Here is a 22,357-nt window from a genome sequence, read left to right on the forward strand (position 1 = left end):
CAAGACATATTAATACATAATGTTGCTTTTTTATCTGCTGTTCCATCTATTTTTCCACAACCATAGAAAAATAATAACTTTATTCTTTTTTGACCTAGTTTCATTACTAAGCCCAGTGCTTCATATGTGCAAGCAACAAGCGTTTTCTCAGCCCCACTTAGAAATCCTCTTCAAGTCTTACTTACAGACCTACTTGTCCAAGTTCAGTGGGGGACTGACTGACTGGTTGAACACCCATTTATCCTTGTCAGCCAACTGACCTTGTAATTATGCTCCACCCTATTTCCCCCCGTGTTTCTCGAAAGTAAAAAATTAAACACTAATCCAAAAGCATTCTAGTGGAAGGTAAATATAAACCAGAATGTTAAAATTCATTATCTTCTATCTTCTTCAGAAGAAAAAGATTTAAAACTTTCCTTTCAGCCTCCAGAGCTGAATTTACTTTACTAAAGTACCTTTTTTAGTAGAAAACTGCAAACACCCTATTTCAGTAAAAGAACCACCAAAAAGGTGGGTTTGCTGTCATTTCTGCTAATTCTATTACCTCAAACTCCCCCAGTTTAACCCCCAAATATGTGGCCAAGAAGGTTTTTTTTTCCTGTATGTAATTATATATTCAGCTATTCTGTCATCTTCCTTTTCTAAAATCCTCAACCTACTTCTGACATACACCACATCTCCTTACATAACAAGAAGCCCTCCACAATTAGCGTTCCAACTCATACTTTCTTTAAAGCTATGGTACCCATCTAATTCCATTATCCACAGCCTAATGAGGAAAATACCCCAAATACTAGAAAACAGTGTTTTCAAAAATACGGTCACCAGCTTCACATTTTGTCATGACCAAAATATTATCAAAACCATTATGGCTACCTAAACCTTAATCCAAAGAAAACTCAAAACATACAATCCACTGTGCAGTCCTCCCAGTACACTCAAACCTACTGCAACCCACAACCACAGTGAACAAATGTTTCAGGAAAAGACTTGGTGACTAAGTAAACAGAATAAAGACACCCTATTAACATATCCTCCAATAAATCAAGAATAAATTTAAAATACAAATAATTACCCCAAATTTACTAACAACCAACACCCAGCCAACAGTAACAAAGCAGTGGTAAGAAAAAGGAAGTGCTTTTACATGGAAATCTGGCAAAATATATATTATTTTCTACTCACATATTATCAGCTAAAGCAAATAGTGTGAATGCAATGGTGGGGTTTCAACCACAGAAATCTAAAGGCACTAACCCCCTGAAAAAAAATTCTACATCACCTTCCTTTACCATTCAACCCCCTTTAACTTCTCCATAAATGCATATTAGAATGAATTATCTGTCCTCTGGCCAGACAACTCTCTTTAGCTGTGTGTCCCTTTGTGTTCATCCAGCATCTCCACCATGGCTCCTATCTGTTCAAAGAAACACAAAATGTCTAAGTAATCTTACAATTACATGTTTTAACTGCTTGTCATCAGTTATCACCTAGTGAAGCTAAATATTTCTGAAGTTACTAATCTACCAAATAAATTCGCTCTCCATTCCCTATGCCAGCCTGGGCTAGAGATAAAATATTCCACTTGCATCTTTTAAGGTTTCACTTCTTTCCCACATTTACCACTCCTAAAGTGGATGGATTTGGGCCCTTTTTATAACTTTCTCTGTTCAATGAGACAACCACTGCTACTCATGGTTGGACAACTGATTCTGAATCTTCACCTAGAACCTAGATTCAGAGCTGTCTCAGCAAGAGCTGTTTTCAAAGAGGATGCAGCATTCTTTTAGCACAAAATCCTTATTTCTGAAAATAGGTGCATATTTAAGGGCAATTATTATGAATTTAACTTAATTAAACATAGGTCCTTGAACAATTTTAAACAGCATCTGTTTGGGAGAGATTTGTTGGTGATGTATCTAATTTCCTTCAAAATTAAACTCCACTGAAATCTTATGCCTATAAACTGTCTCAGAACACTTTTTAAAATGGCAGTTCTTTCTTTAGTACTGAAAGTTTCTTCTTTAAGAAGAAAACAATGTATTACCACAAAGAATAGAAATCTATATTAGAAACAGTCTTTTGTGTATCAATCTCCTTTGTTATGGATATCTCCCCTGTTACTTTTATCACCTCTCAATTTTTTTTTAAGTCAGCTAATATTTTTCCAGTAGCTAAATGGTCATTTATGATAATGGCCTAGCAATATATATACATATATATATATATACATACAGACACGTACATATATAATGATGGTTTGCAAGATAATTTTAAGATTAGAGAAAAGATGAGTTTTGAGTACTGACAGGGACACTGTAGTCCAAAAAGTAGTGGACAGATAAATAGGTATCTTTAAAATCACAAAAGTTATGATTATTCTGGTACTCACTGTTCAAAGGGGAAGAACAAAATTACCAGGCAGTAGGTTTTTTGTTAACAACAGAAAAAACTTATTTTCACCACATCTATTTAAATTCTGGAACTTCTTGACATGGAATGCTGCAAAAGGGAAAAGCATAAAGGAGTACTAAAGAGTTTAGACAAATTAGTGGAAAACAAGTAAAGGTCTGACAAATATGATGGTCCAAGCATCTGCTAAGTAAATCCTCAACCAAGAGAAGTGTTTCTCAGTATTTTCCTGCTGGTTTTGCTCCTCAGGCTACTGTGCCAATGCTTGAGTCACAGTAATACTTAGGCTTGTGATCTGATGGATGAAGGATGCTACTTCATTTATTAATATTTGTTGAGTATACTATTAAGATAAATTAGCTGGTTTTCCATTAGAAACATATGAAGGCTGGTTATTCTTTGTGTACGTCAAGGGCAGAGGACATCAGAGATACCTAAAACACATCACAGCTCAATAAGAGTCTGGGAGACTTACTGTTTATTAAATTGACCTTAAATTCTGCTTAAAAAAAAAAAAAAAAAGGAAATATAAGAAGACATTTTTGCATCACACTCTGGCTTTAAGGTTGCCTCTATAACTGATAATTCAGAATAAAGTACACTTTGGAGAGGAAATACTGTAACACTTTCTCTGAATCAAGCATTCTAGCCACCAGCTATTCTCAGTAAAGGGTAACCTCACAATTACTTCCTGTCACACGAGGGAAACTATACAAGACAGTAAAAAGGAAACAAAGAAAAAAGTCATTTCTGTTCGCAGCATCAAACTGAAGGGTCAAAGAAAAAATTAATCCAACAAATATTTAAAAATCAGTTCTGAGTGCTTGGAGAATACAAGCCTGTAGCGCTTTCATCAGAATGACATTGCCCTAGTGTGGTGATACTACCAGGTCTACAGACCTGAAGACTCATTTATTTGCATTAATTTAGAATGACTACATCTTGACAAAGAGTTTTTTCTTTTTTAAGACTCTTTGCAAGGTCCTGACACATAAACACAATCCTTCAGTTCCCATTCTGTGTGGGGGTGTTAGGCAGCTGAACGCAGATGGATTGTAAGCATCCAAAGCCACTTGTTTAGCAAACCAAATGTTTGCTTTATTATTTTCAAGTAATCAAAGAGCACCTGCTTATTTCTTGTTCTAAGCTAGTCAGACAGAAACCAGTATTACAGATATAACACTGCCATCCTCATATTTATGATCCAGGCCCTGCTGGGTGGATGTCTCTGTGCACCATTGCTGCTGCGGGCAGGGGAAGCTGATAACAAAACAGGAGTTGGAAAAGCAGTTTCATGTGAAAATGAGCAGAGTGCAGCCCTGCCCCGAGCTCCAGGTCACACGTGCGCTGTACAGCCCCTCACCCAGATCCATCCAGCAGCATTTCCAAAGCCTGGGACAATCTCCCCAGGGTAACTAAAGGATGAAACAATACAGCTAAAAAAATGCTCCTTATGAAGGACTTAAAAGAGTCACAAAATTATTTCTCATGATTCATCCGGTACCTGGTGAGTGAATGTTCAGGACCAGATCATACACCGTCCAATTTGCCTATTCACTCCTGCTATTTGGTATTCCAGCTGTACTGCTGATCTCCCAAATGGATTTTTTTTCCCAGCTGGAATAGTTAGCTACACCATTTGTTAACTATCAAAGTAAAAAAAAAAAAGAATGCCAGATATCAATTGCAGTGTTCATTAACATGTTTTTTTACCCCACCACCTATTCGGATCAAGAAAGTGCCCACCAGAACTACTGGGAGTCATGTCCTCAATTTTGATGAGCCACGGGATTTATGCACTCAGAAAGACACAGACAGTGGAATTGATTGGGTCACAGGCTGGTGTTACTGAAGGTCTATTATAATTTATGCCTAAAAGCCGCTGTATTTAAAAAGTAAACACTGACATAACTTGAAGATTTAGCACGCAAGCAAGCCTTACAAGCAGATTTAACCCCTGTAGGGATAAATGTTTTCTGGATGAAAGTTGTATCAAAAACTATGTAGCATCTAAAATGAAAAACAAGGCTAACACAAAGGTACCAAAAAGCAGATTGCTCTGCCCTGACCCACCAGAGAAAGTAAGGGGGTTTGTGTAAGCTGTACTGGGCTAAATGTGCTATTAAAGTCTAAGGTAACCCAAAGGGTGTGCATTTTCTTTGTCCCACAGTAATTTAGTGCTACCAAAGAATGGCCGCTAGATTTTGTCAGACGTAAATCCCTGCTTTATGAGGGGATGCATGGATCTGTAGGGAGAGAGTAGCTCTAGAGTACAACTCTGTGACTGATTCTGCAAAATGGAAGCATGCACTTATTTTATAGGCATGTGTAGTTGGATTAAAATTTCTGTGTTTTATTTTCTATAAATTAAAGGACATGAAAAAAATATTTTTAGAATCAGAGTGTGAACTGTGTGTTATGTTTTACACTGGAGAAATGCATTAAACATTTGTTCTGTGTTACTCTTCAGTTGTTACAAGAAATGTCCTCAAATACAGAATACAACACAGAGCCAAACCCACCAGGTTCACACCCAGATGAAAACTCCTAATTTCCATCTGCCTGTAGGTTGTTATACTTACCAATATTGCAATACTTTCCTGCATAATTTTCTTTGCAATCACATACTATTTGCCCAGTGGAGGCAACCATCTTGCACTCTCCACCATTCATGCAAGAAGCATGAATACAACCTACAAGAAAACACAACAAAAGATCAAACCAAAGGTACAAATTATTCAAAAGAATCAGTCCGTTTTAACTTAATCTAGTACATCTCCCCTGTGCATATGCATTTGAGGGAAGTTTTTCTGTTTTGCTTATCTCAGACCTACACTTGTGATAAATTAAAGGAAATTCAACTGATTTCTGCCCACTAAGGTCTGTCTCATTGTTTTCACTGCTATTAGATAATATCAGCTATTGAAAGACATTATCAACAAACAATAGCTAAAATGGGGGTGGTGATTATTATTACTAGTGGTGATGGTATTAACACTTCTTTCTCTGTGGAGGGTTCTGCCAGTTCCAGTCTTGCCACTGAGCTCTATTAGAATTTATAATAACATATGCAGTAGGGAGCTCAGTTACATATTTAAGATCTGTGATTGGGAAGTACTATCAAATTTCCCAACTCCCCCTTGGACTCCCAATGTCCTAGAAAGCCACTGACTCTCCATAATTTAGTTTCCAGTTACATAAGGTGGGAATAAAAGCACCTAAGTATTTCAAAGGACTTTTATGAAACTTATTTGTACTGTGACTTACTTGTGAATCCAGGCAGGGTAAAAGTTAGCCAGACTGAGTAACAGAATAGCCATACCAGAGCACGTGTATAGGTGAGGCATGGTTTTCTTCTCAACATCTTTCCTTCCAAATGAAAGGTGCTGTGCTGGCTTCATCAGATAGGTGATAACCCAAAGTGTATGTCCTGTGCTGGCTGGCCAGGGTGTTGGGTTCCTGGCAGCCCCAAAACAAGGAGGAGGCTTCATAACATAAGCATCACCCCCAAAAGGAATGGGCCAAAAATCATGGGGACTCTGGGGCCAGTGCAGGCCTTGTGGGATAATGGAGATGGGTAAAGTTTACATGCTGGCAATTCAAGAATGGGATGGGCTTGGGAAGAAACACAGAGGTGAAATAGCAATACAAAGTGATTATCGGTGTGCAGGGTGTGCCTCTCAGGCAGATTATAGTTTTGGAGAAGAAATTTTACCACTCTGCTATATAACCTGTTTCATATTCTTACATGCTGCAAATCAGGGTTTCATCCCTCCAAAGGAAAACACTGAAGTGTGTCCCTAAAGTTCAACATAATGCAAATAATTGCTTCCTCAAATAAGGATGAAGGGATTTCCTGGGTCAGTATAACTGTTCACACTTGAAAAGATAGATATTGTCTTTTAGAGAGGGTACATGAGCTGCAAGGGCAGCTCACAGAAAGGGTGTGTAACACCACTCAGGCTTCAATACCCTCACTGTCCTTTATCCCCCCTCCATGCAGACCTACAGCTGTGATACAAAATAGTGCCTTACTTTTGTGTTCAACACGCCCACACTCGCTCTGGCCGTTCACACACATGCACTGCTCCACTACTCCTTGTTGGACTCTTGACCAGCTCGCACCCTCATCAAAGAATTCATAGAGACTGTTGTCAAAACATTTCTCTGAAATGAAGTTTTACAAACAACACAAGTTTTCAGATGTTATTTCTTGCAAGAAACAGCACCACAATCTCCATCATTCCCTTCTCATCCCTTTTTTCTTGTTGAGAAGATCCATGTTTGTTGACAGTGCTTCTCAAGCTAGCCAGCCTCCATCGTGTGGAGGCACTGAGCCACTAGAGCAGCAGCTCCAGGAACCTCGAGACAGAGGTGGCTTTCTCCTAAAGCCCTGTAAGCAGAACAGCATCACTGTACCCAATATGTGCATATACATAAGGGCTAAGGCATCACCTGAAATTGTGCTGCTTTTTCACGTCTCTGTGCCCTGCCTACTAGGTATTTGTAATTTCCCAGCATGCAAGGGATATTTAAATCTTAAAATCAGCAAAGGAAGGGAAAGAGGCTTTTTGTGTTTCCCATGCTCAGAGCATACTTCCATTTATAATTGCACAGTCAAGCTATTTTCAGTTGTCCTGTCAGGAATGGATTGTCTGTCATAACCATTTGGAAATCCACCTACACAAACATTCATGCTGCAGTGGTCTCTCCCATCACAACAGCACTACCTTTTCATTAAGCAAACATTAATGAGCTCTACTTACTATTCATATTTCATGTTGTAACACTCGTGGAAGAAGATACTTACTCAGCTGACAGTCCTCGCCTGTGAATTCCTCAGGACAGGTGCAGTGGTACATCCTATGGCTATGAGTGAGAGAACAGGTCCCTCCGTTTTGGCATGGGTTGTCTGCACAGTGATCTAGAGAGGCCACATAAGAAGTTGTTGTTAACAAGTATGAGGTATAAGTCATGTTTTGTCCCTTTGGATACATAAATGCTTTTGGTTCAATGCATGGTGGGTTTAATACCACCTATTAACCTAAAACAAAGTTTATCCAACCAACTGACAGTGGGTTTGTTTCCAGCTGTAAAACAGCTATCCAGTTTTTAACAGCTGTTAAAAACTATATGGTAAATCACTGAGCTGAACCTTCTCCTCCCGGACTAAGTTGCCTGAAGGGGGTAGGTCCTGGCACATCTGAAGTCACCAGAGCTGGCACTGTGGTGAGGAAGAAGATGGGACAGGTGCCCACAAGATGGAGCTATGCCTTTACACTGGGGAGGGAGGAAGGCTGCAGCTCTGCCTCTGCCCGGCTTCCTGCCCCGCAGCGCTCTCATTGCAACATCCACCACCGGATCAGGCATCCCTTTCAAACTAAACAAAGGACAACCCTCGACAGAAGAGTTTGCTGTGGGATTTTGGAATATGTCTAAAACTAACGGCAGCTGGAACCAAGGGGGAAATTATAAAGCAAACCACAGCACATCCAAATAAAGCCGGCCAAGAAAGATTAAAACTGGACCAGTATAGCTTATCTCCATTTACTAAGGAATTTTCTAAATGATGTGAAAATGTCATGGAAGAGGAGGTATGTGCCAGGACAACTCCTGAAATAGAAGCTTTACTTGGCAATGTACAATGCAAAAGTAGAAGAGTCTTGCCGGTCAGGCAGTGTTTCTGATTTCAGGCAGTGCCAAGGGATGTACCTCCCCTGAAGTTAACCAACAGCATGTTTACACCTGCTTCAGAGCTGGCCCAACAGCTTGTCTGCATTCAAATTTTCCTTTTTAATGCTAGTCAGACTCTGCTAGGCCAACTGCAGAGTTACTCAATCCAGGTGCTTCTTCAGCTAGACAGTGTGTCCTGAGCATGGGGTGCAACATACAGAGGCACAGGCACACACGACCAGGGCTGAAGTGAAGCACAAAGGGTGCATCCTGAAGCTTGCTACAGCAGTGTATATCTGAGGTTCCCCTGCATGGATCAAAATATTTATTTCAGAAGGGAGTGATGTAATTCCTATCAGATAGCAGGTCTGGGTGTATTCACTGGTAAATTCAATCCAGAATAACATCAAGGGAAAGCAAGTAAAGTCAGTGACATTCCTACTCTTCCTGCTGTTGATAGTTATGAAACTTCTAGTGCTGTAATGTTTCCTCAAGGGAAAATCATGTATTTCCTATTCCCACACATCCAAACCATTACTTGATCTCCAAGCCATCTTCTGCTGTAACAAATGCTCAAGAAATTTTTTGTACCCTTGTTAAATCTGCAAAAAGGACTTCCAGCCATTCATTTCTTTCTCAATCTGTCCCTCGCAACATCCCACCCACCACTCCAGTCTGACCTTCCAGGCATGTTCTGTGTTGCTCTGTATCTTTCCTGGAGTCCAAGAACAACTTCTGCTCATAAGCATATGGACACATTTCAGTTCCCAGTGGGGAATCCTGCCCACCATTAACTATCCATTAACTGGGCAGTGCCAAGTCCACACTTTCTCAGCACTGTCTGAGGCACCTAAGGCACGGGTAAAACACTCCATGCTTGCTAGCACTCATCTTGACTGCAGCTTCACCTCTGCAAATCTCTGCTGAATGAGCAGTAGCCTTGTCTCACCTTTCTGTCCATATTTCCCAACAAAAACTTTCTGTTTCTGCCACCCACCTTCCTTGGAGCTCCTCCTGGGATGATGTCTCTTCCTCCTGCCTGCACAGCCCACACCACTCTACTTCTTCTTTCCCTATCAGTCCAGAGGAATCTTAAAAATACTGTCTGGCACTTTTTTCTCCATGTCTGGGCCTCCCTGGGGTTTTGGCCATTTGTCCAGGATTTCCAGACATTCAGAGCAGTAGTTCTACCAGACTGCCCAAGACCTGGAAGTTGCACCTATAGGGGCATTGCACATTTATGGATATGTGAACATATATGTGAGCTAAGCATGCACAGCCCAGCGCGCCCATGTGTATGCAGTACTAACACCTCCCTCCAGCAGAAACTTCATACCCAAGCTTCACATCACCCTAAAGCTAAAAGCTTCTTGGTTAAACTTTCCCTTGAATTTGGCATATGTGTTTTTCTGGATCAAAGACTCCGACGCTTGCTTAACATTGATTTGTAAGCACCTCCAACATTTTGAAGATGACTCGTCACATACATGTGGTATTCTTGGCCTGGAGAGAGTTTGTGCTTCAACCTTTGCTCTAAAGCAGCTCTTTCTCCATGCCAATGGATACACTGCTCACCAACCTCTCATGGCCAAAGGATACTCTCTCCCTGAAATTCCATGTTTTGTTGTTTTTCAAGAAAAATTCACCCAAAGATTTAATACTTTAGTGGATTTTTTCCAAAAAAAATTGTATTATTTCACACATTTTAAAAATCAGCATTGTTCAGTTTGACTGCTTATTTTCTCCACAGCAGGTAAATTTTCCTCCTTTTGCTTGAAATTTCCTTCATCCATTATGTTGCTTTTCCTTCCAACCTCACCATAAACCTTTTCTCTTTAAGCTATGGTTAATGGTCCGTTGAACATCTCCCAAGTCAAAATATAGTGCTTGCTGCTTAAAAAAAAAACTAAGTAGACTTATGTTTCTAAATAAAATAACAGCTAAAAACCTTTTATTTAATTTTTAAAAATTCTAAATGCTTGCAGAAATAAAGGGGTTTTTTTATTTTGCAACAGCCAGCAGTGATCTCTTCCATCTACCCCATCCATTTTTTTCTTTCCTTTCCTCTCTCACATATATAACCCTTCTTTTTTTTTTTCCTGGGGGAAAACCATTAGCCAGGAAAAGCCCTCAATGATGTTAGGGTACATCGACAGAGATACCCTGGCAGGCAGACAGGGTGGCTTTCTTGTTCCAACCCACCCTAACCAAGACTCTTGTGGGTAACAGGCAAAAATGAGCCAGAAGCCCAAAAAGGCCTGCAGGCAGACAGATGTCTGGAAGGATAATGGTGATGTGCAGACAGAGGGACAGATGTGGCTCAAGGCACCCCCAGATACGCAACACTAGGCTTGGAGAGCTCTTTCAGCTCCTGGAAGAGTCTCCTTGAGTGAGCCAGCTGTCACCATCACAGTGAGTATTTCACTGGTGGATTAAAGCAATCACATGTCACAGCCACCAATGTTTTAAGCTCTGGGAAGCCACTCATGAATAACTAAGTGCATGTACTGCCCAGAAAGTCTATGTTCATGTCTGACACGCGTTACTCAGTCGTATACATTGCTGCTTGTTTTGGGGCTAGGTCACTTGCCTCTGATCTACTGTTAATCTGTTTTAAAGCCAGGCTGGAAAATAATTTAAAGTAGTTATGTTTTAAAAAGGAATGCTCTGCACTGTTTAATTTTAGACTGTCAGCATGATTCAGCTAACTTGGCTTTTCAAGTGCTCTGGTAGATTGCAATCAGCTTGGCAATAAGACTCCTGACACTGCGGAGAACTCCCTGAAAGGGGATGGTGGAAAATGCCCTTCATTTGAAAGTGGGAAGTGAATATCTAAGGCTATTGGTCATATCCCGCAGACTAAATAAGACAGGTCACATTTGAAAATAGTGAGATGGCAAAAAGAGGAACATGATCAGCATTTAGACACAGATCCAAAAAAAGCCTCAGGGGCATCAAATTCAACCAGCACAACACCCAATTTTTCAAGCTGGTCTGTGGCTGTAAGAATTAAGAATTAGATATGTATGTACCTTATAAAATGAGATTCCCCAGCATCCAGCTCATGAAACATGGAGCCGGGGAGACAGAGATAAGCAAAGGCCAGTGACCGAGGGACTGCTGAGGACAGGATGCATATTCCCAGGTAAACTTTCGCCCAGTGTGTCAATTAAAGTGACTTTTATGTATAAAGGAGACTTTGCCACAGACCTTGACTTCCCCTTGTAGACAGACTTTCGCAATGAGGTAATTGTAGCACTGGAGTGTGGTGACCACATGAAGCCACAGAGCTGCTCAGCTAAGTAATCCTTTCATTATCCCTCAGGACTCCTGTAATGAACACGTCTGGCCTCTTACCTTCTCTGACACAGCCCAAAGCTCAAGCAAGTCTGGGTTTGAGATCTGCCCTTTCCCATGAGATCTCAAGAAAGGACAGCTGGAAGTGATGGCTTTGTGTTGTACCGGGTGTCAAAGGTTTCTGTGCCTTCTAAAAAACTAACTGGTCAAACAGACAGAAAATGCAGCTGCTTAAATGAATGAAAAGTGAAAAGGCACATCCAAGCCATGAGGGAGGAGACGATCACCTTTGTGTTCGGCTCCAGTGGAAGTTCAGATTTCCATGCTGGCATTACCATAATTTCTCTCCGTGACTTTGAGTTAGTCAACAGAGAGTGAATTAAAGACTGAGTGATATCCACAGTCTAATGCTATGGTTGTGCAGCATCACAGAGAGATTATGGAAAGAGCTGATGTGAAGGCTGGCTCTGTGTACACAAATAAAAGTTGAACTGAACGGACTGGGCCTGCTTCCCACAGGTGGCAAAGTAGGAGCCAGATATCTGGAGCAACTCAGCAATGGCTCGCCTTACCTGAGTGGTCTCTGGGCAACAAAGCACAGTGTCCCCATCTCCTGTCCCGGTCAAAGTTATGTGTTGTTGAACACCTGAAAAGAATCAAAGGCGCAGCTTAGTGCAGCTTTAAACAACCTGGATGTTTGCACTGAAACTACAAGGCCTTCACACTCTGGCAACCTGGAAATTCATGCTCGTTTTTTTCTAATTAGCATCAGTGTCATTCAAATTCTCTTAAGAGCAGAGGAAAAAATATGCTTTCTTCTGTTAAAGTTGCTCTGCTCCACTTCTCTCAAATGAAAAACAGATTAAAAATGAAATGTAAATGCAGAACCTGGGATTTTCAATGAATCCTCCAGAAAAACCCAACATCCTTTCTATTTCTGGGATTAGAAAATGAAAGACAGAAATAAGAAACAAAACCAAAGCAAATTAATTGTGTCTTCTTTACTCATTACAAAACAAGCAAAACAGGACCCAGCCCATTTTTGATGCCTGACAGCTACTGTAATAATCTGTGGAGGCAGGAGACTGTCCACAGAGGGACTTTTCCTGACTTTCAGTAACAAGCATATTTCACCCTTTTCACACTCAGTTCCTTTAAAGCATTCTTATTTTGGAACTTGCAAGATGAAATGAGGAAATAACTGACACGGTGGTGATTTCCAAACACACAGATAAAACCTCTCCTTTTTTCAGAGCAGGGGACTGAGTCCTGCGCACCCTCACCGGCGGTCTGTTACCTCAGCCTGTTATCTCTGAGGCTCAGAGCACTCCAAGGAGCACTGAGCTGCTATTCCTCATTTGCAGAAGTAGATTTGTAGGCTTCCCCAAGGCCACATAGGGAGCATGTGACTGAACATAGGCTGAACCTTGGAGGTCCAAGTCCTGTCTCAATGCACCATCCACCAAAACATCCTCCCTGACCAGTTCTAATGCAGAATAATAGATATCAGCTACCTGGCATTAGAAGAAACTGGAGTTTATTTAATATGCCTGATGATCTATCTTCATTATGCATGGTTTTATCATACCCTGAGCAGTTGTGTGATTAATTTCTTCACCCTAAGATGTCACAAGTTAGATTGAAATTTTTTTGCAGTGCACGTCTACATTTTAACTGCCCTACTTTCCTTCTTAATTAGATGCTATGTGGTATTTAAGATGCATCATTCGAATGGAGCATCTGAATAGGCCATGTGTATTAAGTTTGGTGACCTCAATTATATAAGGTGCACTAAAAGATGTGCTTGGTAGTCTGGTGCAGATTAACTTGGCACATACTTGAAGAGGCTGTTCTGTCACAGGAATTAAGGCTGGTGCAACTGCTGGGAGTTGATGGAAATTCCTCAGTGATTCTTCAGTGGGAAGCGGACTGTGCTTTCTTTAAAGAGTAGTCTAGTATGCATGAGGATGAAGATGATGAATGAGTTAAAAGTGTCTTCAGCACTGCTTGTATCTCTTTTCAGCAGCAGCCAAGTTCTAACCAAAGGCAAAACTCAAATTTTTCCATCTTAAAAGGTTTTTTGTTGTCAGAGACCCTGACGGAGGCTTTTTCTACCAGCTCTCCACAAACCAGTGGTCCTCCCACTCGATGATCTCCACAGCCTGTCCTTCCCTATCGCCTTGCAGTGACTACAACGAGGTTGGTCCTCCCTTGTGATGTCAAGCTGCCTCCTTGGTGCTAAGCTTCTTGCACAGTCACATAATACTTTTATATTTTCCACCACAGATCTCTCACTCTCTGGGAGGACCTCAGCTCATCCTCAAAGCTATTTCACTTGTCTCCCTCCTTTTCTTTTAGAAATGTTTTCTTTGATTGGGGGCTTACCAAAAACGTGGTGACATTTCAGTCTTGTGGAATGTTATCTCCAGCAGCAAAACCAACCCAATGGCCTTATTATTTCTTTATGCTATTTTCAAATGAGCCCACACTTAAAATTTATGGGATAGCATATGTCTTTACATCAGCCTGTCATATAAAATTGTTAACATAGGAGTGAAAACATTAAGACAAAGATACTGAACTCAGTACACCAGAAAAGTCCACTATGAGGGATTGATTTAAATAACATTTTAAACCCATGCATGATAAACAACATGGGAATGGATAAATAAAAGTGCATGTCACAGATGAGGCCTAACTGGCAGGCAGGATAAAGTAGGCTGTTTTTCCCATCAGGAGCATAGGGAGCCTTAACAACAGGATGTTTTGGAGAATAATAGGATGTTTCAGAGAACAAGCAAAGCCCCAGGCCAGAGGCAGACAGGTGTAAGGAAAGAGCTCTGCCATCACACTTGGTGTTGTCACCATGTTTGAGACTTGGAGGTTGCCTGAGACCTTTTCAGGTGTTGTTCTGACCATGAGACATGGCCAGACTTTGCCTGACAACACCAGACCAACCACCACCAGCTCCAGGAAAATTCAGAGTCTGATGCTTGACATCTCCCAGCTCAACCCACACGTACTTCTCCTTCCCAGGACTGTCATAAACTACCCACCTTGTAATCCAGCTGGCCAAAAGCCCTCCTCTGCACTGTTTTCAGTCTGTGGCCAAAGTATCAAAAGTTATCTTCTTGTTTCCAGGGAAGATGATAAGATCATGCCCTTCCTACACAGACCTAAGGTCACTCTTGCACAGGGGACCCAGACATCCAGACCTCAAGCACAGGATAAGGGTTCTGCAGGGTATGAATCAACACCTTCCAATTTATATCTCAGGCAAGGTCTGCTTTTGCCATTCCATCTTAAGGGGACCTGGTAGGCAGCAGGTGAGGGCAAGGCTTGTGCCCTTCCTGCCTTTTTCTGCTTTTGCCATTCCCCTTGAGCAGAATCTGAGGAACCCATCCCACCCTGGGACCCAGGGACAGGGTGCTGGCAGCTTTCCTGCAGCCACAGCTTGGTCCAGTTCAGACCACCCTCCCCTTTTGATCTCACAAGTGTTCATTGCACCCCCATTTTGTCTGTCCCTGCACTGCTCTGTCTTTCTGGAGGTACCAATGAAATTCAGTAGACATTCTAGTTGAGTCTTTTTCTCCTCAGCACAAAAGGAAAATTTACACTATATCTTTAGAAAGATACCATGTAAGACTTGGTAATAGGCCACTAAATAGAAATTTTTCTGTGAAAACAGATTATAATTAAGGGGAAATGCAATACAGGATGCTGTTAAAGGAAGTCTGTTATTTAAATACTGTAATTATTTTGTCTTCTTTCCTGTATTTTCAATAAATATTTATAAAGATACAACTTGTTAGTTGCTCTCAAAGAAAGTAAGGAGAGCTTTCTGTGGTCAGGAGCAGATTAATGTTGAAACACATTTCCTGTGTCATATGTAGTATGAGAAAACATAAAATTAAAGCAAATTTGAGTGAGGTTTGGCCTGCACTGTAAAGTCCTGCCTGTAGTCCTGACTTAAAGTATGACATGAGGACTGAGGACATGAACTTAAATGCATAAGTCAGTGCTCTCTTGGTCTGGTTTCCTTGCATTCACCCACAAAGAGGCAGTTTGGACCCAGCCTCCCATCATCCCTTACTAGCAGCTTGCAGGAGGCAGGAAGGGCACAAGCCTTGCCCTCACCTGCTGCCTACCAGGTCCCCTGGGATCAGTTATTTGGTGTAAGTCAAGCCTGGGTTAGTGCCAAGTCACACAAAAATGCACAGAGCAGGTTTCCCAACTGCTATTCAGGGCTCTTTTCCCGGCATCTCTGTGCCTGAAGTCACACGTTAAGTTGCTTTTAGCTTATGAGTGATGAGCAAACACTGGTCAGAAGGTCACCCATAGGGTGAAATGGTCTGTCAAAACCAAATAACTCCAGCTGTCCTCCTCCTCGTCTCCCCGCTTGTAAATGGCTTTTAAAAAGTCGGAAGCATAAAAGCAAGTTGTTCAAGGTCAGCTCTAAAGTGTGCTCTAACATTGGATCCCATCCATTCACAGTTTTTTCCATTTCTGTGGCCTAACTGGCCAAAAGCAAATACACAGTGTCATGTATTAACAGGATCCCTCTTAAGCATTGCATGAAATTAAGTGAGTCCAAAGGTCAAACTCTTTGCGGCTACAGTTCATCAAAAACAGGGTTCAAACTGGAAAATTATTCCAGTTCCCTTTCTTTAGTTAAGATAGTCTCAAATTCTTGTTTCCTGGAGGCTTCTCTTAGCTGGACTGTATGTGTGGATATTGGGGAAATTCTGAAGTGGTTTCCTAGCCTGAAGCTCGGTGTCTATTTGTGTAAACAGATTTGTGTTGTGTTGTTTACATTACACCAGCACTTACACTTGAAACAGATGTGTCATCAGAAAAACAGATCACCAAAAAATTAGACAGTCCAGTATAAAAAATGGGAGTTCTGCCCTTCCTGGGCGAGTAAAATAAACTCTAAAATATTATCTCCACCCTGAAAGCATGCAAGTGTTTGCCTTTCACATGGCTCATCTGGGCATAATTTTGACATTACTGGTACCCACATATTCTCTGCTTTGTTGCCTTTGATTTCAGTTAATATATGCCTATCATATGAGTTTGTCTGCAAAGTTTATCTTTTTTATTCAGTGCTTTAATTCAGTAGGGTTCCCACCTGACTGCCCCTACTCCCAAAATGAATCATGAATACCTCTAACAGCTTCTGCAAAAGTAAAAGAGTAACCTTTGCACAAAAGAAGGAGACCTGGCCTGAAACACACTAGTAGAATAAATCATTACCCAACAAACAGGAGTTGTACTGCACTGTCCAAAGGGGTTCTAGTGCCAGTCTGGATAGAAATTAGAGACGTGGGGGCGGGGAGAAAACAGCTTTCCTCAAAAATCAGATGGTCTCTGCTGCAGTACAAGTACAGCCTGCACAAATCAAACAGCCCCTTAACCAAGTGTCCTCTCTCACAGGCGTCTGTATCTCTCCTTTCTCCCTCAGCAGAGGGTTTCTATCAGGTCGTTTTTCAGTCCTGCTTTTTCTGTACTAGCTCTTGTCACTCATGGAAGTTGCAGTTCCAATCGGAAGGGCAGCGAGGAAACATTTCTGCAGTTCGTGACCTTCCTGTGGCCGTGGAAACGCAGTGCCAGGGCTCCCTTCCCCCTGAGCACAAGCCTTGACCCGAGCACCATGACTATCAGCAGGAGAACTGCACCAGTCTCCTTGGGCACAACACCAAGCTCCTGTTAATTATCCTAAGAGCAAGATTAAAGCACTAAAAGGATGACATTTTCATTTGAATGCTGTTTTAATTTATGAGCAATGTCAACTTACCATTTCTTTCTGGAAAACATATTTGATAAACATGTGTGATAAAACCTTCCACCGAACCGGAAAGGAAATTTGCATGAACGTCCATCCTCTGTAAACACTGAAATACAAATATTAAAAAGTTGTAATGCAGCTGAAAAGCGACCCACAAATTATATCATATACTATTATATGAAATTATGAAGACAGATATCTGCAAGTTTTTCAGCTGTGCTCTGGACTCTGTGTCTCTGCAATGTCTAGTGCATAAGAAGAGGCTTAAAATCCTACATAATGACTGAATCAACAAAGATTAATGGACTCTGCAGTGGAACAAAGATCTCAGATCATTTCAGTTCAAAATATACTGCAATTTCTGGTACAGCAAATCCCAATTATATTCATTAATTGCAATTACCATTTCTAATTATGTAGTATTGTAATTGTATATTAAAATAATTTCTGAAGTTGTATCCTTTCAGGCTCTATATCACATTGTAATATCTGTTTAAAATAATTAAGGAACCAGACAGTACTAACTGAAATAGAAACAGTCGGGAGGAAGAAGGTTTTAAAGGTTGGGGGTAGAGAGATAATTTTGAACATACCACCTTCCCTTTGGGATAAGCAGATTCCTTACAAATGGGGAGAAACTAATGGGACCAGTGTCTAAAAAGGGCAAGTTTTATATTTGCCACATCAGTGATGGCAGTCTAAGGAAGGGTGGTGGGAGTTTAAGGAAGGCTAGTGGGAGTCTATCAGAAAAAATCCTTCAAGATGAGTCTTAAGAATGAGAGAGGCTGAAGACAAAAAAGACAATGAAAAACTGTCAGAGCTTATTTAACCATTAAACTAAAAGCAATCTGTTTTGAAATCCCAAAGTCTGAAATGGGAAGCCAGCCACTGCTGTAAGACAGAAATGGGACATTCAACCAAACTGGCAGCACAGCACATTTCCATTTCTCAGAGAGGATGTACGACTGCTCCTTGTCCTGAGCTTACCCCTCCCATGATGGCTGGGGCTCCTGCACACTCTTGTAATATCTGTTAACCCTCACAAGTCCAGACATCTTGATGCCATGATGGTTTTTTTGCCTTTTATACCTCTGTTATACCTTTTTATAACTTCTGTATTCTTAGTGCTTTTTGCCTACATTCCTGGACTTGTTTGTTCACCTAGGAGACTAAACATTTTAGAAGCTTCATAGTTAGGGGTTAGTGTGCCCCAGACCCCAAGGTCCTCTCCAGAACACATTCTGTAAACTGAGATAGAACCATCCAGGGGAAGGCTCCTTGGGGAGGGGGGCTCATTCAAGCCTCTCATTGGAGAATTTTTGATAGATATGTTAATTAGTTAATTAGTAAGACCTATAATGTTATACCAGATATTTTGGAGGGCATTGTGGTGTGCGTTTTGGTGCATTCAACCTGGACATGTGCACCTAAAGATCCTTAAAATAAATACCAAGGTAAAATCCCTTTTTCCCTTCTAATCTTGTTAGATTAGAAGGGAAAAAGTCACTAAGAGTCAAGTGTTTGACTCTTGATTTTAAAACCAGGAAAAGGCATCAATCTCAAAGAGCTGCTGAGGTCAGTCATTAGGATTACAGAAAAAATCACCTATCCCTGTGGTCCAACCCCTTTCTTAATCAGTTGGAATTAAGGTCACTCCATCTTCCCTAACTGCCTCCTTCTCTATCAGTGGGAAACGGCCACTGCCATCCCCTCTGACATCCCCATGTCAATCCCTGTTTTCATACTCTGAACTAATTAAGCAAATGTTTCAATATCAGCTTTCTCTGTCTGATACCTTCCAGTAAAAGCAGGAGAGTTGTGAAAATAGATTCCCATTCAGAAGATATATTGTATCCCAAAGGCCACTGAAGACTGTTATAACCTATAAAGGCACCGCTAATGGCCCAATGCATGTAACCTTTAACAGCAAAAGCATAGGACAATAAAAGCCTTAAAAATGGAAACTGCAATGCTCTCCCACAGCCAGGATGTCTGATCATTGGGGTGCCACAGAACAAATGCAACCCAGAAAGCTGCATGTGACTCAAACCTTTCTCCCACAGGGAGATCATAGACCACGGTAGAAATTGAACTTCTACATACAAAGAGTTCATGTGCTTGAAAGTTACAGGGCAGCTGCAGCTCTGATTAAGGATTGTAGCACATCTTCAGCCACACCACATTGTGAACTAATATAAAGCCCCACCAGCTCAGACAAACTAAAATCCCATCAGCACCCTCCCATTAATCTGCACCTGAAGGAAAATTACCTGAGATTCCTGAGCGAATCTCAAATTCCCTTTTACACAGAAATTAATAGTGGCATGACCATTCTATAATCTTGATTCATGTTGAAACAAAGACAGGCTTCCTACCGACTTGCACAGCACAGATACAGACAGGCAGAATCGTTCTTACTGTCATGAAACCTACTGGATTTGACTTGGTACCTTGTGGGCGAGTGAACCCATGATTTGAGCCTCTTCCTGCCCCAGATTTGTAGTGCTATAAAGAGAAAAAGAGAATGTGGATTGGAGACACAAATTCACTCTGGGAACCATACTACTGGTAAAAATGTACTTTCCAGGGTACCCTGAAATTGTGTTTCTCCCAACGTTTCTGAGAAAATCTCATCATTTGCTTGTGATTTTTGGTGGGGCACCGTCTGGTGAAAGAGGGTAGATACACGTAGACTCTTGAAAGGTGTCAGTTAAACCAGGAAAACCCATCACAACTCAACAAAGGCCAAAGCTCTGCTCCATTTTTTTCTTTCTATGGCCAAGGGATACATCTCCTATTTCTCTCAGCAGGAAGCATACATGCACTCTGGGGCCAGTTCACAGTTACAAATAATATCCCAACATTTGCTTTTTCCTGCTATTTAGTTGTATCCCCCAGGGCATTAGTTACAAAACCAACTTCTAACTGTATTTGGGTTTGCCAATCAGCAAGAAAAGAGCACTAGGCTGAGCTGATTTTAAGCCACAGGAAATAATAAAAAAATGGTAAAAGACTAAGTGCTGCTCTCACCAAAAGTGCTGGCAATTGAACTACAGCAAAATCAAAGTATCACAAAAGCAGTCAAAGAAGAAGCAGCACATCATGAACATAGAACTGGACAGGGGACATAAAAAGTGAGAATTAAGAAAAAACTGTTGCTAAGATATATAGAGAGGGCTTGAACAGTTCTGAGGAAAGAGCAGTTTTTGTACTCTACACAGGCTCTGCCACCACTGAGCCGTCTGCAATGGCTTCAGCCAGGGATGATCTTTACCTTGAACATGAGCATTCCTCTCTGCTCCCGCACGTAATATCTGAGAACACACTTCTGTAATTCTCTGAGACAGTTAGGATTATACCACCATTTAAGCATATCTGAGCTAGTTTTAACCTAGCTAATGAAATAAGGCTGATCATAAGGTAGCAATGGACTAACTGCCCTGCTAGTCCATGGTAGATGCCAGGTCATGGTGGGGTTTAAGCAAACTAGCAAATTCAAACCATCACAGCCTGCTCAGCACTGCTTCACGTGCTTGGCAGACATATCCCCAAAAAAGACACAAGGCACATGATGCAAAAACACTGAGAGGTTTGGCATGGAAGCAGGGAGAAGTCTGAAAAGAACCAGATAGCCACATAGCTGGCCTGTTCAGTTACCAGAGAGCATTAATGTCTGGCAGTGGAGCACTCTCCCTCCATGCTACTGCAGGTACCTGTTTGTGCCAACACATTTCTGAGATACATTTTTAAAGGATTTCAATTTTTGTGTGGTCCTTCCTCCCCTCCCATTCCTCCTCCACAGAAAGGCCTAGATGTAAGCAATTGCTTTAAACAGAGAAAGGTATTAACACCAGCTATCCCACAGACACACCCCCCCCCTTAGTGAGCACTGGTGTCAACCTTCATCTGGCAAATCCCTTTGAATGTCTCTTTCTCTGGGTCCGTTCAGTGGCTTCACTCATCCAACCCCAAGGCAACATGGTCCTGCCAGGCATCACATAGCTGATCCACCACTCCGAAACAGAAGAATCACTTACCATCCTTGCACAGTCACTGCTCAGAGTCAGAGCCAAGACAACAGTGAGAGGAGCACAGACTTTCATCTTTGCGTTCCTCTCACAAAGGTTTTGCCTGGCAGAGGAAAACTTCCAGGGCTGGGCTGAAGTGGGAGGGTGAATCAGGAACGAGCTTTCACAAGGGACTGTGATTTACTTGACTTTAGGGTATTTTAGTTTTCTAAGTAAGCAGAGCTGTTACCGTTGTTAATCATTAATGTCTTTGTGGGTAGAAGGGAATGCCATGTAGGGAGAGACTCTCCCTAAACCACAGGGAGTGAAGAGTGTACAAAGTGCCTGACCCTTGGAGATGGTCCCTGGTTTAACCAGCAAGCACTGAAGAGCACATCCAGAGGAGATGATCCAACGTTTCTTGTAACTAGAGCTGATTTATCACCCAGATGTTTCCCTTCTCTTTCTCTTCAGGAGCTAATGAAAAGCATGGTATAGCAACAATGAGCTCCAAGCAAGCCCACTCAGGAGCTGGCATTACATTGCAAAATATGGACCAGATCAATGCCAATACCAAGGATTACTCATTAACAGATGGTTACCTGCCTAGCTGCGATTTGCAACAGCAGCCTTCCAGCAACAGACTGGGAAAGTTAGAAAGAAAATACACATTACTTTGATAACACATTTTGTGTACCAAAAAGCTCCCTTCTGCCACCACCTGAGCAAAGCCATCTCGGTCTCATAACTGCCTGAGATAGCTGCACTGTAGTATCATTTCTAACATGGATGCAGAAGGTATTGCAAAAACTGAGATTTCACCAGTGCAGTCTATTTCAGCCCCACCTTGCCCCACAACCAAAATTCACAGGTTTGGCTGGTACAACAGTGTCTGTGCTCGAGGCTTTTGCCATGTCCTGTCAGTCAGGAACCGCACCTCTTCACACCCAAAATCCCCAGAGCCACAACAACAGAAAGAATACCATGGTCCTTGCTTAAGCTGTGTGCTGCCGTTTGAAGTTTCACCAGCACAGCTATGGAAGGGATATGATTCTTTTAAATTTTTTTGACCCAACAAGGCCATGGCTATAAGGCCCAGTGGTGAAGCAGAGCTATCCCCGCACAAATTCGACACGATGGTTTATCATGGTGCAGAGAATTTACACCGGCTGTGCTATCA

At 41.6% G+C, this 22,357-nt stretch overlaps 1 protein-coding gene across 2 annotated transcripts in view; it reads right to left on the reverse strand.

Annotated features, from left to right (window-relative positions):
- HGFAC (HGF activator) overlaps positions 1 to 21,386 on the reverse strand; it is a 41,523-nt gene extending 20,137 nt beyond the window's left edge. Inside the window, exons 1-7 of one of the 2 annotated variants that reach the window (XM_010401988.4) lie at positions 21,208 to 21,385; positions 19,621 to 19,675; positions 17,180 to 17,276; positions 11,955 to 12,028; positions 7,223 to 7,336; positions 6,448 to 6,579; positions 4,995 to 5,105 (exon numbers count right to left, since the gene is read on the reverse strand). In XM_010401988.4, coding sequence (XP_010400290.4) covers positions 4,995 to 5,105; positions 6,448 to 6,579; positions 7,223 to 7,336; positions 11,955 to 12,028; positions 17,180 to 17,276; positions 19,621 to 19,675; positions 21,208 to 21,273 — 649 coding nt within the window. In that variant the 5' untranslated portion in view covers positions 21,274 to 21,385. Of the gene's footprint in view, positions 1 to 4,994; positions 5,106 to 6,447; positions 6,580 to 7,222; positions 7,337 to 11,954; positions 12,029 to 17,179; positions 17,277 to 19,620; positions 19,676 to 21,207 lie in introns of both variants that reach the window. The other variant, XM_019287412.3, reaches the window with a different exon arrangement.
- Between the last annotated feature and the right edge of the window lie 971 nt (positions 21,387 to 22,357).

The sequence above is a fragment of the Corvus cornix genome, chromosome 4, assembly GCF_000738735.6.
Source record: "Corvus cornix cornix isolate S_Up_H32 chromosome 4, ASM73873v5, whole genome shotgun sequence".
In the NCBI taxonomy this organism is placed as follows: domain Eukaryota; kingdom Metazoa; phylum Chordata; class Aves; order Passeriformes; family Corvidae; genus Corvus; species Corvus cornix.